Source organism: Vanellus vanellus (genome assembly GCF_965231255.1).
Source record: "Vanellus vanellus genome assembly, chromosome: 2".
NCBI classification, from domain to species: Eukaryota; Metazoa; Chordata; class Aves; order Charadriiformes; family Charadriidae; genus Vanellus; species Vanellus vanellus.
In genome coordinates this window covers 43,295,919-43,309,045 of record NC_138906.1, presented here as the reverse complement: position 1 = coordinate 43,309,045, position 13,127 = coordinate 43,295,919, and the positions used below count along the sequence as shown (strand labels likewise).

Genomic DNA, 13,127 nt, shown 5'->3' with positions numbered 1-13,127 from the left:
GCGGCGGCCGCGAGGCCTCATGGGCAATGTAGTCCGGGGGGGGGGGAGAAGAGCAGGAGAGAGACGAAAAAGCCGGGCCCCCCTCCTCGCCCCGCCTCCGCCGCGGCCCGGCCCCCGCGCCGGCCAATGGGCGCCAGGGGGCGGGGCTGGGCCCGCCGGACCGGCGCGGCTCAATGGGGCACCGTGGGAGGCTCGGCGGCCCAGGTGCGCGCTCGCGCTGGGGAGGGAGAGGACGGAGGGAAGGGGGACACGCGCGGAGCTGCATAAATCCGAAGGGGGGGGAAAAAAACACCCTAAAACCAACCTCAAAGCCTGTTCGGGGGGGGAGGGGGGAAGCGCAGCGCAGTGCCCTTGGCTGGCGTCAGGGAGCCCCCGGTGCTGCAGGCCGGGGGGGGGGGGGCTCCCCCGGGGCGCGGGAGGGGGGTCCCCGCCGAGGTGAGCGTGAGCCCAGCCGGTGCTGGGACCGGGGCCCTGGCTTTACCCATCGCTGTCGGTGTCGGCAGGGTGTCCCCCAGCCCGACCCGCTCAGGTCCCTCCTGCGTAGCCGAGCATTTCTGTGCCCTCCCCCCCCGCAGAGGTGAATGTGCAGAGAAGGGTCCCGGCGCTGAGGAGGCTTTTGTCCCCCTCTCCGGGGTCCCAGCAGTGCTGCTGTGGGGGTGTCGGGGACCTGCCGGCCCATCAGCACGGGAATGGGGCTTTCCCTGCCTGAAAATCCCCCCCCCTTGCCGCCCTGCGGCTGCCCGGTGACCTTTCTGTTTTTCGGAGTATTGCTTTGCAGAGAGCACACACACACACCCCCCCACACCCCCCACACACCCCCGACCCTCCCCGGGCTTGTGAAGCCTTTGCCCGGTTAAACTGGAATCGAAACAGGTCAACGCCAGCCCCTCCTGGTCCCAAAAGAAAGGTACTTCTCCGGCTCGCTCTGCCGCAAACTGCTCCCAACAGCGACCCGAGGGTTCGGGGCTGCCGCCCTGCCGGGGCGCGCTTCCAGAGGGAGCTGCCCCTGGCTCCTGGAGGCCTTCTGCTAAAACCAACCCCCCCGTCCATCCGAACCCATTTAAAACAGACCCCCCAAAAACCCGCTTTTGCGTTTGCTTTCCCGTGCTTCTGCCTTTAATGCTCCTGTTTTCTAGCTCCTGGTTTGTAAAAGCTCGAAACTTTTCGGTGCACGAAATAAGAGGGAAGGAACAGCCGTGTTGTCACAATTCCAGGAGCCGGGCTGATAACCACCAGATAGCATCAGGCCCGCAGCAAAAACGCGAAGCCCGATAACGCAAGCCGTGCAGTGCACACACACGCCAACCAAGCACGGCCCCTGCCCCGCAGGGCTTACACACCTACAGCACTTGCAAACATTCTCCCCCATCCCGACAGGACGAGCGTGGAAGCTGCAGGCAAGCATCGGCACTGATGGCAGCAGCCTAAAACCTTAAAAAAATGGTGTGGGAGGAAACTCTAGTCCTAAAAATATCGGTGGCTGGTGAGCGCCTGGGAGGGAGCTGTGCCTCCGAGTCGCCCGCTGCTTCGCGTTTTGCCTCTTGCGCCTTTCGGGGGCTTTGCTTCTGTCTGGTGCCGAGCTCTGCCACCGCGCCAGGCTAACAGACTCCTGTGTCTGCACAGGGCTCGCCTGCTGACTCTGCCCTCCCGGGAAAGATGGGAAAGGGCTACAAGGTGGTGGTTTGTGGAATGGCCTCGGTGGGAAAGACTGCGATTTTGGAGCAGCTTCTCTATGGAAAGCATACTGTTGGTGAGATTTTTTTACTTTTTTTTTTTTTTGGGGGGGGGGGGGGAGGGGGGGGGTCATTTCCTTTTCCAGAATCTTGTTCTGTGTGGGCCCCCAAAAAGCAGTAACCAAAGACTGCCAACTGCACCGAGGAAAGGAAGAAATTAATGTGGTTGTGTTACATCTCTGGGCAGTTCCTGAAATTCATAGTCCATTGCTTACCAATTTTCAAAAGAGGCTTGGAGAAGAACCCTTTCCGTGATGTTCCCAGTTATAAAATACATGAATGTTTAAAAAGAAACAAACACAGAAAAGAGGTGATGTGCTCGCTGCCTGTTTACATAATGCCTCATTCCCTGCGAGATGCTGTAAATGCCTGAAAAATAAATAGATATCACATGATGAGTGGAGAGACTGTTTAGACTTTTGTTCGGTCTTCTTAAAGCTTTATTTTGCTTGGTTTGGGCTAATATTTAATCAAGGTGCTGAAAAGAAAAACAGGTCTGCTTTTAGGTCTCACATTGTGCTGAACTCCAAGGGCCGAGCTTCTCAGCTGTCAAAGAAATCCTCCTGTGGAAAATGGACTTGAGAGGGGAACATGGGACGTCTGAGACAAGCAGTGCACAAAAGAAAGGGAACGAAGGCAAAGCCGGCTTGTTTCCCTCTGTTTCCACATGACTCGGCTTTGAGAGGAAGGGCAACGATCAGGAGGCTGATGAATTATTCCTGCCTCACCCAGAAACGCGGGGTGGCACCAGGGATGAATCTCAGGGCTTTGACAGAAGGTGTGTGGTCCGTTTGCATCTTTTCCTTGGGCCAGTAAATTGAATGTTGGGGTAAGTTATCGGATAAACACGAGGATTTCTAGAACGGTGCTTTGCAGGCACTGTGCCTTTAAAATGTGTGGATGGGAGGAATTTGCTGACAAAGCCTGATACAGAACTGCGTGCTAATACCCTTGTTTAAAAGGAGGATTTCCTCTGATGTTGCAGCAACATCTGTTTCCAGTGTCCTACCGAGCCCTATGCACGTAGCCCTGGGTAGCTTTCAGCGTGAGGGTTGCAAAACCTGCAGGCTGAAGGTGTTTTGTTTTTTTTTTTTTCCCTTTGCCACTGACCTGCCTCTCCTCCGCGCTTGGCGATCGTCAGAGACACCCGGGCAGCGTGAGCGAGGCCACGTTGCTTAAATCGTATTGCCTTGCATTACTTCCTGCCTGGAGCTCCTATTAGCGAGCCCGGCAGGAAGGATATTCGGGTGTTGCTGATCGGAGGAGCTATTTGTGGAACCAGCCATGTACATGATTATACAACGTCATGGATACGGGCTGACATAACCAGAGGGAGGCCTCGTGCCCGGGGTTTAGCTGCGGGTGTCCCTCGGTGGCTCCCGGATACTCCGCTTTGGCTCAGCCACTGCGCAATGCAGACTTTCCCCCTCCGCTCTCAAAAAGATCAGTTTTCCTTTCCCGCAGCTCTACTCTTATTTTTTGGCGTTAACATTAAGGGAGGGAGCAGCTGATAGTGGAGAAGGGGGTGCAAGGGGAGAAAGAAGATGGTAGCCTCCCGTTTTTTATGATTTTGGTCAAATCTTACTGCCAAGACAGGTGGAGAAAGAAGACAAGTAGCAGAGTCATGATCAGAGTAAGGAGAGGGCTCGTACAGAGCCACCGCAGCCCCAAGGGATGAGCGGCCACGGCCCAGCACTTTTGGTATCACCCATGTGTGCCATCAGGCACATTTTGGGGGACGGACTGATACGTTGGTGTTTCTGGCAGTCCCGCTGAGTGGCCGCCGTCCTCCCTGCCTCTTCCTCAGCCCACGGGCTGTTCTGGCAGACGGTGACTCAAAGCGTGGTGAAAATGGTTCCCAGAAGATCTTTAGTTAATGCGCTGATCTGTGTTGATTTAATTCTCCAACTGTGGAGGCAGGACACCCCTGTGAGGTTCTCACTGGGCAAGGACAGGGTTTGAGGACCGGTGAGTCCTTGGTTGCTCCTCAGCTGAGTGGCTTTAAACTGCACAGACCCGCTGCTGGTGCTCCCACTGCAGGGGTGGCCCCTCCATGCTTAAAACATTACTGAATCTCAATCCCCATTTCCTAAAGCTTGTGAGCTCCAGAAAGCTGACATGTACATCTTGGCTGCTGGCCTTTTTGGCAGGAGGCGAAAAGGGCTAGTGTGTTTGCTGAAAGCCTGTCTGTTCAGAGCCAACCAGCAAGGCAGCTCACCAGGTATGGCAACGTGGACACAAGCTGTTTCAAAACCTGTGCTTCCTGACTGACGTCAGGAGCAGCTCTGTGGCCGATCCAGGGACCGGGAAGCCATGGGGAGGACTGCTGAGCCACAAGCATGGAGTCTCTCTGTTCCTGAAGGCATCCACATCCTCCTCCCAGTGACAAGAGGCGTGCTTGAACTTGGTTGTAGGGTCAGAACATGAGGTCTGGTGCCATCTTCTGAGGGGTCCAAGCCACCCAGACGTGGGGGTCTCCTGGCTGTAAATCAGCCATGAGTCTATGTCAGTGCTCACACGCCTCCTGTTGGCTTTCCTGGAAAAATGAGTGTGGCACAGCTGCTATCAGGGAGGCGATTAGTGTCCTTGGAGGTTTCACGCTGCTATATAAAGCCCTTGGCTTTGAGCCCATGCCCCTGGCCGAGTGCTTGGTGATGGTGCTGTAAACCCAGTTGCGCCGCGTTTCTTTTCCTAGAAAATTTGGGCACCTTCAGCTCTCCCTGGCTTGTCATGGATGAAGTCCCTGACTGCTGCCGTTGCTTTCGTGGTCGGCAGCTAGCACTCTCGCAAAGGCACTGAGATTGCTTGAGGTCAAAGAGGAAACAGTACTCGGGAGGGAGGAGTACCCCCCCCAAAAAGGAATATCTGTGTCCCTGGAGCATGTGAGCAACAGCGTGCGGTACTGGGCTTTGTGTTAGGCTTTAAAACTGCAAGGGGGGCTGTTTGCCTTGGGCCCCAGGATGAGGAAGGAGGGGGCAAAAAGAGGAGAGACGCTGTCAGAGCTGCGTAAAGCAACGTACTTATTGCATGGCGGCATCTCTGGCTGAACTGATACGAGGAATCAGACAAAACCTGAAAGGAGATGTTTGCAATGAGTGCAGATTTAGCTTTGAGTCACGTAGGGGCTATATTGCCATAGGTCAGACCAAATAGTTGTTAAGGCTTGCACATATGTATACGGTTGCCTGGTACCTGGGATGATCTCTCTTTTTGTGGCCTCGGTGTTGCATTTGTCCAAATCCTCCACCTTCTCTTGCACTCCTGAAGAAAGAGGGGCCAGTGTTTTCTCCTCGGTCGTGAAATGGGCCCTTGACTGGCAGTAGGAGATTGTCCCACTAAATAGCTGTGGTACCTGGCACTGCTTGGCCTGGGCTCTCTTGAGAGGGCTAACAGGAGAGTTGCTGGCTTAACTTTGGCACGGGACGTGTCTGTAAAGGGGATAGGTATTTTTCGTTAAACAGGGATGGTACTGAAAGGAGTCTTCCTTCTGCCTTTAAAATATCTCTGGCCCTTCAATCTGTGGTAAAGCTTATCAGCTCAACAGGAGGAGACGAGAACTCTTCCTGTAGAAAACACGATTTTCCTTATCTCTGCCTCCTGGCTGTGTAAATAGCTGGTATGGTCAGGTTATTCATAAGCAGCTACTTCAAATCATCTGACTAGCTGGGAATGAAAACACCATATATTACTGTGGTAGAACCCGTGACAAGAGAATTTGCCTCTCTCGGTCTCAGCTGGAGGGATTTGGGGTTTTGGCTTTCACAGCTCCAAAGATGTGGAGGCTAATTAACCAAATTATGCATTCTTACATCTTTGTTTCCTAACTCAAAACTACCTCCTCATAGAGCTGCAGTCAGCTTTGCAGTTTAGACATAGATGAAAAAGGAGCTGAATGTATGCAACTGTGGGTCACAACGGTGACTACTGGTTGGTGGGACCAGTACTTAACTAGCAGCTAAATCTAAACAGACCAGCTCTTGCTGGGGCCTGTCCAGCTCTTCTCTGAGTCAGGGATCCTGTGATATGCTGTCATTTGGGATCTAAGTAAACAAAGTCTGTTATCCCGCAGTTTACAAACACAAGGAATAGCAGGTTTTAGGAGCTCGTTACTAAATTCCTTCTGGAAAATTGGAAGGAGGGATTACATAGGAGATCTTCAAAAGTACTCAAGAAGACATAAAATTTGCACTGCGTTTATGTGCAAGAGTCACTTGGGAACTTCTGAAATTCTGTCCATCTTGAAATTTTGCTTTATTTTGCTATTTGCAGTATCTGTGCCTTGTCTAGCCTGAGCGCGCAGTATTCGTTAGTGTATTGAGCCTTTTCTTTTCCTCATTGGGAAACCACCAAGGGTTTAAACGCCACCCAATTTATAACTGAGGTTTCCCCTTGCAGTTCCTCTGTGGCAGCAGTTGGTAACGTAGATGAAGACCTTTCTGCTTCTCCCAAGACTTGCACCAGCTTAGTAGGTGCTAGAGCATGGAATCAATCTCCTGTCTATTCCTCCTTTCCCTCCCTAGCTTTTTTTCATCGTTAGTTTCCAAAGAAACCACGAGGTTGTTCACTGGCTTGTTAGCTCCCCTTTCCCCCCATAGCTTCTGAACCCGAAAGCTGGTTCCATCTGCCTGTTCATCTGTGTCACAGCTGTAGATGTCTCAAAAAACGTTCCTGTGAATTTAGAAGAACTGGTTGCAGGAAAGAGAGAAAAGGCCCACGATAATGCTCTCCTCCAAGGAAAAACTTACTCCAGCCGGCAGCAGCCTGCGGGGCGGTGATGCCCCAGCACAAGCTGCCCATGGCCACCCAGGTAGCGAAGGTGGGAGGATGCTTGGGGATGCCGGTGAAGAAAAGGAGAACCAGGGTCCTTGTGACAGGGAGGATGGGATGGTGCCAGACACCTTCCTGGGACACCGGGCTTTCCTCACTAGTTTTGCCGCTCGTACAACTTTCCTGGCCCGTGTTTGAATGGACACTGGGAAAGTGGTTGCGCGGGATGGAACTAACAAGAATATTGTTGTCAGCAAGATGTGGCTACCACACAGTCTGGGCTCTAGAAGCAGGGCCTAGGATAAGGTGACACTGGTATGTCTAAAAATTATCTGTGTTTGCTTAGGAATCTGCCTGCATACACTCCCTCCCCCAATGTATGTAGGTGAAATTTCACCTCTGGAATCTGATACCGATGCATAAATTCCAGCTCCCTACAAAGTGCCCCCCCCCTTCCCTCCCCGCCTTTCACATCAAAATTTGTTGCTCTATTCTGCTGACTTAAGTCCCAGGTCTTAATTTTTCCTCTTCGTTTTCAAGGCGGAAGTTAAAAGACATCCTTTTCACTGATACTTTTAATTCTATTAGGAAGAGACTGTCACAGGAGGATGTGGATATATTAAAGACTGTTGAATTACAGCGCCGAATTCAGGTAGTAAAAACCTGTACAACATTATTCATTGCTTTCTAAAAAGAAAGCTTAGGTACTTATGGTTCATTCCTTCTTGCCAACATAATATTTACTGATGCTAGGTATTTCCTTGACCTGTCTGTACAATGCAATGAGGCAGAGCAAGAAAAAATACAGTGCTATATCCAGAAAGGGCTCTGTTACCTACTTCAGTCTTTAAAAATGCCTTTGTAACACATTCTCCAACTTTACGGAATGTGTTCACCTTTCCTCTTTTTATTAACCTTTGTTTTGTCCTCCTTCTCTTAGTTTTGCTCCTGCACGTTAGCATGGCTATATTTGGAGGCGAGATAAATTAATTCCTTGCAAACCTAATAAGAGTTTGATCTACGAAGACTGCGCGGAGAGGGGCAAAAAGAACAGCTTGTGCCACTTTCCTGCACAGGAATGCTGCATACATCATGGGAAACCATCAGCGTGGGTGGAATGCTTCAGCTTGTTTGTCAACGTGAAGTATTTTGAATAGTGACACTGAATATAGCAAAATCCTTATTTTCACAGGCCGGATAATCGCTTGTGTTTTCTTAAACAATGCGCGAATATGGTCCCTTTTTTGGCAGACAAAGAGAATCATGCGGGACTCATCACTGTAGCCCTGCAACAGCAAACAATTCATGTACATAAGACAGCAGCAGAGGCAAAAACGTGGATTGCAGAGGGTTTACATCAATACTTAAAAACAACTCTGAAAGTGGCCCAGCTACACTGTACATAGTTTGTTGGGACCTGTAACCTTATGCGCCTGCATCCGGGGGGAACACAAAGCTAAGGTGATCTATGTGTCTTTGGCTTTGGCTTGGAAAAAAAAATATCATTTTAATTAGTTCCAAATAAACTGCCTTGAATTACCTTACATTTACCATGGGGAGAGGAAGGAAGGAGAGCCAGTATGCAGATAGTTACCATGGAGCAGGTGATATATAGAGATATATATATATACACATGAAAGCTTGTTACCTTGTGCATGCTTTTACCTTGCAGTAAATGAGCTAGCTCCTATTAGCAAATCTGAGTCATTTTAAATCCCTAAGGGATGGAAAAAGCTCTCTGTGTATTTGAGTAAATATAGCATGCAACTTTGCTTGCATGCAAACATCCCTTTCCCTTTCTGGCTGGATTTCACTTGTTGGTTAGTTGTACCACCAATACACATTCATTTCCAGAATTATTCCTTTGGCTCCTGCTTCTGCCGTGCGATCCAGCTCAGTGTGAGGCAGAGAAGTAGGCTCAAGGTGTTAGTACTTGATTATCTGGTGTTCCTTGGCTGTTCTTCCAAAAGGCTATGTTTGGGCAGGCCCGTTTGCAGCACGTTTGGCACAGAACTGGTACACTGGGTGGTTGGAGTTTGGGAAACCGGGGGGGGGGGAAGAGCCATATATCTTATCCTATGCGGAATGTGCGTATTGTGTAGGTTAATTTTACAGGCACAATCACGTGTTCATATATTAGATGGCTGCGTTTACGCAGCGTCGCTGTTGTAAATAGCTGGTGTGGTGATGTGTGAATGCAGCCCTTCATGGGGATGTCGGGCAAGGTCGAGTCCAGGTCAAGTCACTCTGGGAAACATGCTCTGAAAGCTATTGTGGGGTAAAATTCTGCTGTACGGCAAATAATTCTTACAGCGGTGCTGTACTTACACCAGCTGAACTTTCCTGCTTGTTTTCAAACAGGCTTAGAAGAGGGGGCCACAATGGAAGATGTGTATTTGGCGTCGGTGGAGACAGACCGAGGCGTGAAGGAACAGTTACGGCTTTATGACACCAGGGGTCTGCAGGAGGGCGTAGAATTGCCAAAACACTATTTCTCTGTCGCTGACGGCTTCGTTCTGGTGTATGCCGTGACCAGCCTCGAAGCTTTTCAAAGAGTCGAACTGCTCAAAAAGGAGATCGACGTCTTCAGAGACAAAAAGGAGGTAAATGCGCGGTGCCTTAACTGCTTGGCTTATCGCTCTATCGGTGATCGGAAGTTAAGGTTGCGCAGCGTAGATATTGTTTCTGTAAAACTCGCATACAAAGGGAAACAAATGTACCCACAGCCTTGGGCAATCCGGCAAAAGGAAGCTTTCTCATGGTGGGGAAGGCTAATTCACATGCCATGCAGGTCATGCAAAAGAATGTGGGGTTTTTTAACCTCTTTACTTCCTCCGCTATAGCTAAAATTCAGTTAGCTGAATGTACCAGCCCAGACGCTTATGACTAATAAAACATATGGTCTACAGCAGTGCAGTTCATATGTTTTTTTAGATATTGTACACGGGAAGTCAAGTGCATAGAATAATATAAGGAAGGGCATTATCTTTGTTTGTTTTGTATTCATGTACTTGATGGCTCACAAACTAGTGTAATTGACGATGGGTCTCCCAGACATTAGTCAATTGCCAAAGCAGCTTTAATGTATTTTAACAACCATATTGAATCAATTCAATTGTGTGAAATGACTGCTCTATTTTCCCTTAGAAAGCAGCTAGTGTTTTCAGCTGACAATGTTCCAGCTTAGCTAAACAAATATAACTTGCATGTGGCATTAGCATTGTGGCTTTTCCTACAGTATCTTTATATTATCGAGTAGTTTTCCCTGTTAAATGTCTTTAGCCTACAGCTTTCCAAATGTCTGGTTTATGCTGTTAAAAAAAAAAAAAAAAAAAAAAAGTGCACGAAGAATTAATTGGCTAATGGTAGGGAGAGACTTTCCAAAAATGTAACTCGTTTAGTACTGACAGCGCATAGGGTGGCGGAGGAAGGCAGGCTCGAAATTTGACAGCAACTGAACGTGCAGTCACAGGAGAGGTATGTTAGCTGGTAGGGCTGGCGGGAGCTGCAGACTGTCACGTATATCGGGGATACGGGAGTCAATCACGACTCCCCTGCAGGGCAAGGAAAGGTGGACGAGCAGGAAATTTTTCCCAGGCGCTGTGTTTTGTGAGAGCCCTGATTTGTTGCTTTACAGCATGTTGTGATGCAGAGAGGGAGTCACAGCCCCAAACAGGATCTGCGTCCCTCTCCTCTGTGTTACCTGCCAGAAGTCTTCTTTCTTGTTGTGTGCAGGTATTTTAGAAAACAGCCCATTTACTTATCCTCTGGGAAAGCTTAAAGTTGTGAACTTGATTGAGGATAACGCAGTCGAAAGAGCAGTGCCCACAATAACCTGGATAAATTAGTTTTATTCCTGTGGTTTCTGGTCCATATAAAATAGGCTTTGAAGCGTAGAAGGTGAGGTCAGGAGTCCTACCTTAAGATAGCATCAGCGGACTTAAAGTTTGGGCTCTGCTAGAATGCATCCTTAACCGAATTAGGGATGTGTCTCCACACATGGTGCTTCTGAGCTGGCAGAACTTCACCTTGCTGAGTGGCCCAGTCCCCCGTTGTGTGGTAGGTGACAGAAAGCACCGATGGCTGCTTCCTTGCCTCTGCTGCCTGCGGGGGGCTCTCCAGCACGCACCTTAAAGCCTGGCCAAATTTTGTACTAAATAGAGGTTGTGTTCTCTCATACTGACAGAGCTTAAGCATAGGTAAAACTCAGTTGGAGCATGTGGTAAACGCTTATGAAGATTATAGCTTCTTTTGAAGCCTTCGCAGAGGGAAAAGACATTTTTCCGAACAGCCTGGGCTGCTATAGAAAAGAAAGGAAGCCTCAGACCTCACAGGAACAGGACAAAGATCTCTAACTGGAAAGAAACAGAAGACATACTGGAGTTAGCCTGGTGAACAGGAAAGAGCAAGCAGGTGTGGCCACTGCAGAAAACCCAAATCATCAGCAAAAGACGACTTTATCACTTGATCTTTGTCAAACCACTAGTGTAGAGATGAGACGAGGGTTTGACTAAGGACCTTAAACTATAAATATAGGCACGGCTTCCCCTCAGAGCTGATGCTAGTAAAACATTTTTTACAAAATGATTAACTTAAAATAAGCAGGGGCAGTGGCGTTATGTGGCCGGCGCTACCTTCAGCACCTCCTAGAACCGAAGTACCGGGCGGGCCACTGAGCTCAGTCACACTGTCCTGTCTCGGTGATACAGAAGTCACTTGATTGATCCTTATGACTAAGGGTCTGACTTGATACGGCCGTGCTGCTCCAGTTAGCTAACCAGCTGCTCTTGAAACTGCTTGTGAGAGGATGGTGCTGGTGCTTATCTGACCCTTTCAGCCACAGAAGACTGTCCACTGAGGTCCCTCTGGTGGCCCACCATGCCTGGGGGAGCGGGCAGCCCCTGGGCTGGCGGAGGGGCTTGGGCAGCCCGGCAGCCACCCTTGTGGCAGGGTTGGCTTTGGTTATATTGCGGGCTGGGGCTTGGAGGGGCGGGGGGAACAAGCTGGGCAAAATCCCCAGCTGTGGGGTGCAGGCTTTCTCTGCTGCCATCCATTTTTTCACCTCTCAAGCATCTGCTGCTCGGACCTACTCAGATGTCATACTCTCACCCTTTGCCTAGGGCAGCTCAACTGCAAAGTCAACAGAGAACAGGGTTGTTTAACTTTGGCTCCCTTGGGTATTGTTTCCCTTTAAGCAATCAGGGAGAGAAGGGGAAGTCCTGCATATCCTATAAAACCAGCTCCCAGTCTGCAAATACGTGAGGCTAATTCAAATCCCAGGCCCCGATCTTCCGAACTACCCGCAGCTGACCTTGTGCCAGTACTAAGTTGAAGAATGGGTCTGAACTGTGTTGCTCCTTGTCTGCCGTTTGAAAGCACTGTGAGCAGTGGATGCTTTTTGTATAAAGCTCACCCTTTCATTTTGTTTGTAGGTAACAGTTATTGTCTTGGGAAACAAGACTGACCTCCTGGATCAAAGGCAAGTGGAAACAGAAGCGGCACAGCAGTGGGCAAGGGCCGAGAAAGTGAGACTGTGGGAAGTGACTGTGACAGATCGGAAGACCCTGCTTGAGCCCTTCACCTTCTTAGCTAGCAAACTCTCCCAGTCCCAGAACAAATCAACATTTCCCTTGCCTGGAAGGAAGAGCAAAGGGAATAACTGCGATAACTAAGTTACCTTAGTATTGTCTGCTGCTGCCAGGTCACAGCCTAAGTCCTTTCCGTGCCATTTGCTTCTCATGGTTTCACTTAAAGCAATAATCTCATTCAGCAATAAAATCAGCGAGCTTATGGCTAAGAGGTATCCTTCCTTCTCACAGACTTGGCTTGAAGAAGTCACTGATGGTAAAAGCCTTAAAAAGAACTTCATGAGAGGGGTTGTCTTGCGACGAGGGTCATGGAGGAGGGAGGGACAGGTGGACACCTCCAGCAGGGGCTTTGACTATCCCTGGATGCAACCATATTAAGGGCCAAATCAACAATCATTAAGCAATCCCCCTGCAGATCTATAGCCTCTGGTCACAAACAGTAGTAGCTGCAATAAAGCATTCCATTTGGAGAGAGGATATGTTTGAAATGGCAACAGCCCTTTTACTTTGACCTGAAACAGGGCCACAGGGCTTCTTGATGCTGCAGAAGGCTGAGGTCGGTGTGTTGTTGCAGGAGAAGCGTTTGGGGAAGGAGGAACAACTACCAGCAGATTTAGCTGCTGAAGTTCTGCTAGTGTCTGGAAGAAAAAAAAAAAAAAAAAAAGAAAAAAACCCCAAATCTTGTGGGAGATATCAGAACAGATCTACCCCGACATGAAGCTTGACAGCAAAGCCTGGCAAATAGTGCTTTCAGCTCAGGAATTTATTTGTGTGAACCAGAAAAGCTCTCAGAGCACTCATTAATTTAACCGCGACCTGAAGGACAGCATAGCTGTAACGTGGTTTTGTTCCAGCGTGTCCAGTACAAATCAGTCACATTCGCACAGGTGATCATTTTGCCGAGAAATTATACGGAACAATTTTGTAGGCAGGAGGTAGTGCCCAGGCTGTGCTTAGCATATTGCGTAATACTCCTACCCGGTGGCACAGCCAACCTGCAGTAATCCACTCTTGGTGCGAATCTACAGGCCAGCGAGCA

General features: G+C 49.4%; 1 protein-coding gene across 1 annotated transcript; it reads left to right on the top strand.

The window, feature by feature from the left end:
• The first annotated feature begins 169 nt into the window (after positions 1-169).
• NKIRAS1 (NFKB inhibitor interacting Ras like 1) lies at positions 170-12,284 on the top strand. Its single transcript, XM_082479933.1, has 4 exons — positions 170-204; positions 1,624-1,750; positions 8,862-9,103; positions 11,933-12,284. Exons 2-4 carry the CDS (start codon positions 1,657-1,659, stop codon positions 12,170-12,172), a joined length of 576 nt encoding a protein of 191 aa, XP_082336059.1. The 5' UTR covers positions 170-204; positions 1,624-1,656; the 3' UTR covers positions 12,173-12,284.
• The last annotated feature ends 843 nt before the right edge of the window (positions 12,285-13,127 follow it).

Coding starts and splice junctions, on each gene's coding strand:
- NKIRAS1 (XM_082479933.1), top strand. CDS start 1,657: ATGGGAAAGGGCTACAAGGTGGTGGTTTGTGGAATGGCCTCGGTGGGA. Junction 1,751..8,861: donor CTATGGAAAGCATACTGTTG/GTGAGATTTTTT, acceptor GTTTTCAAACAG/GCTTAGAAGAGGGGGCCACA. Junction 9,104..11,932: donor TCTTCAGAGACAAAAAGGAG/GTAAATGCGCGG, acceptor TTTTGTTTGTAG/GTAACAGTTATTGTCTTGGG.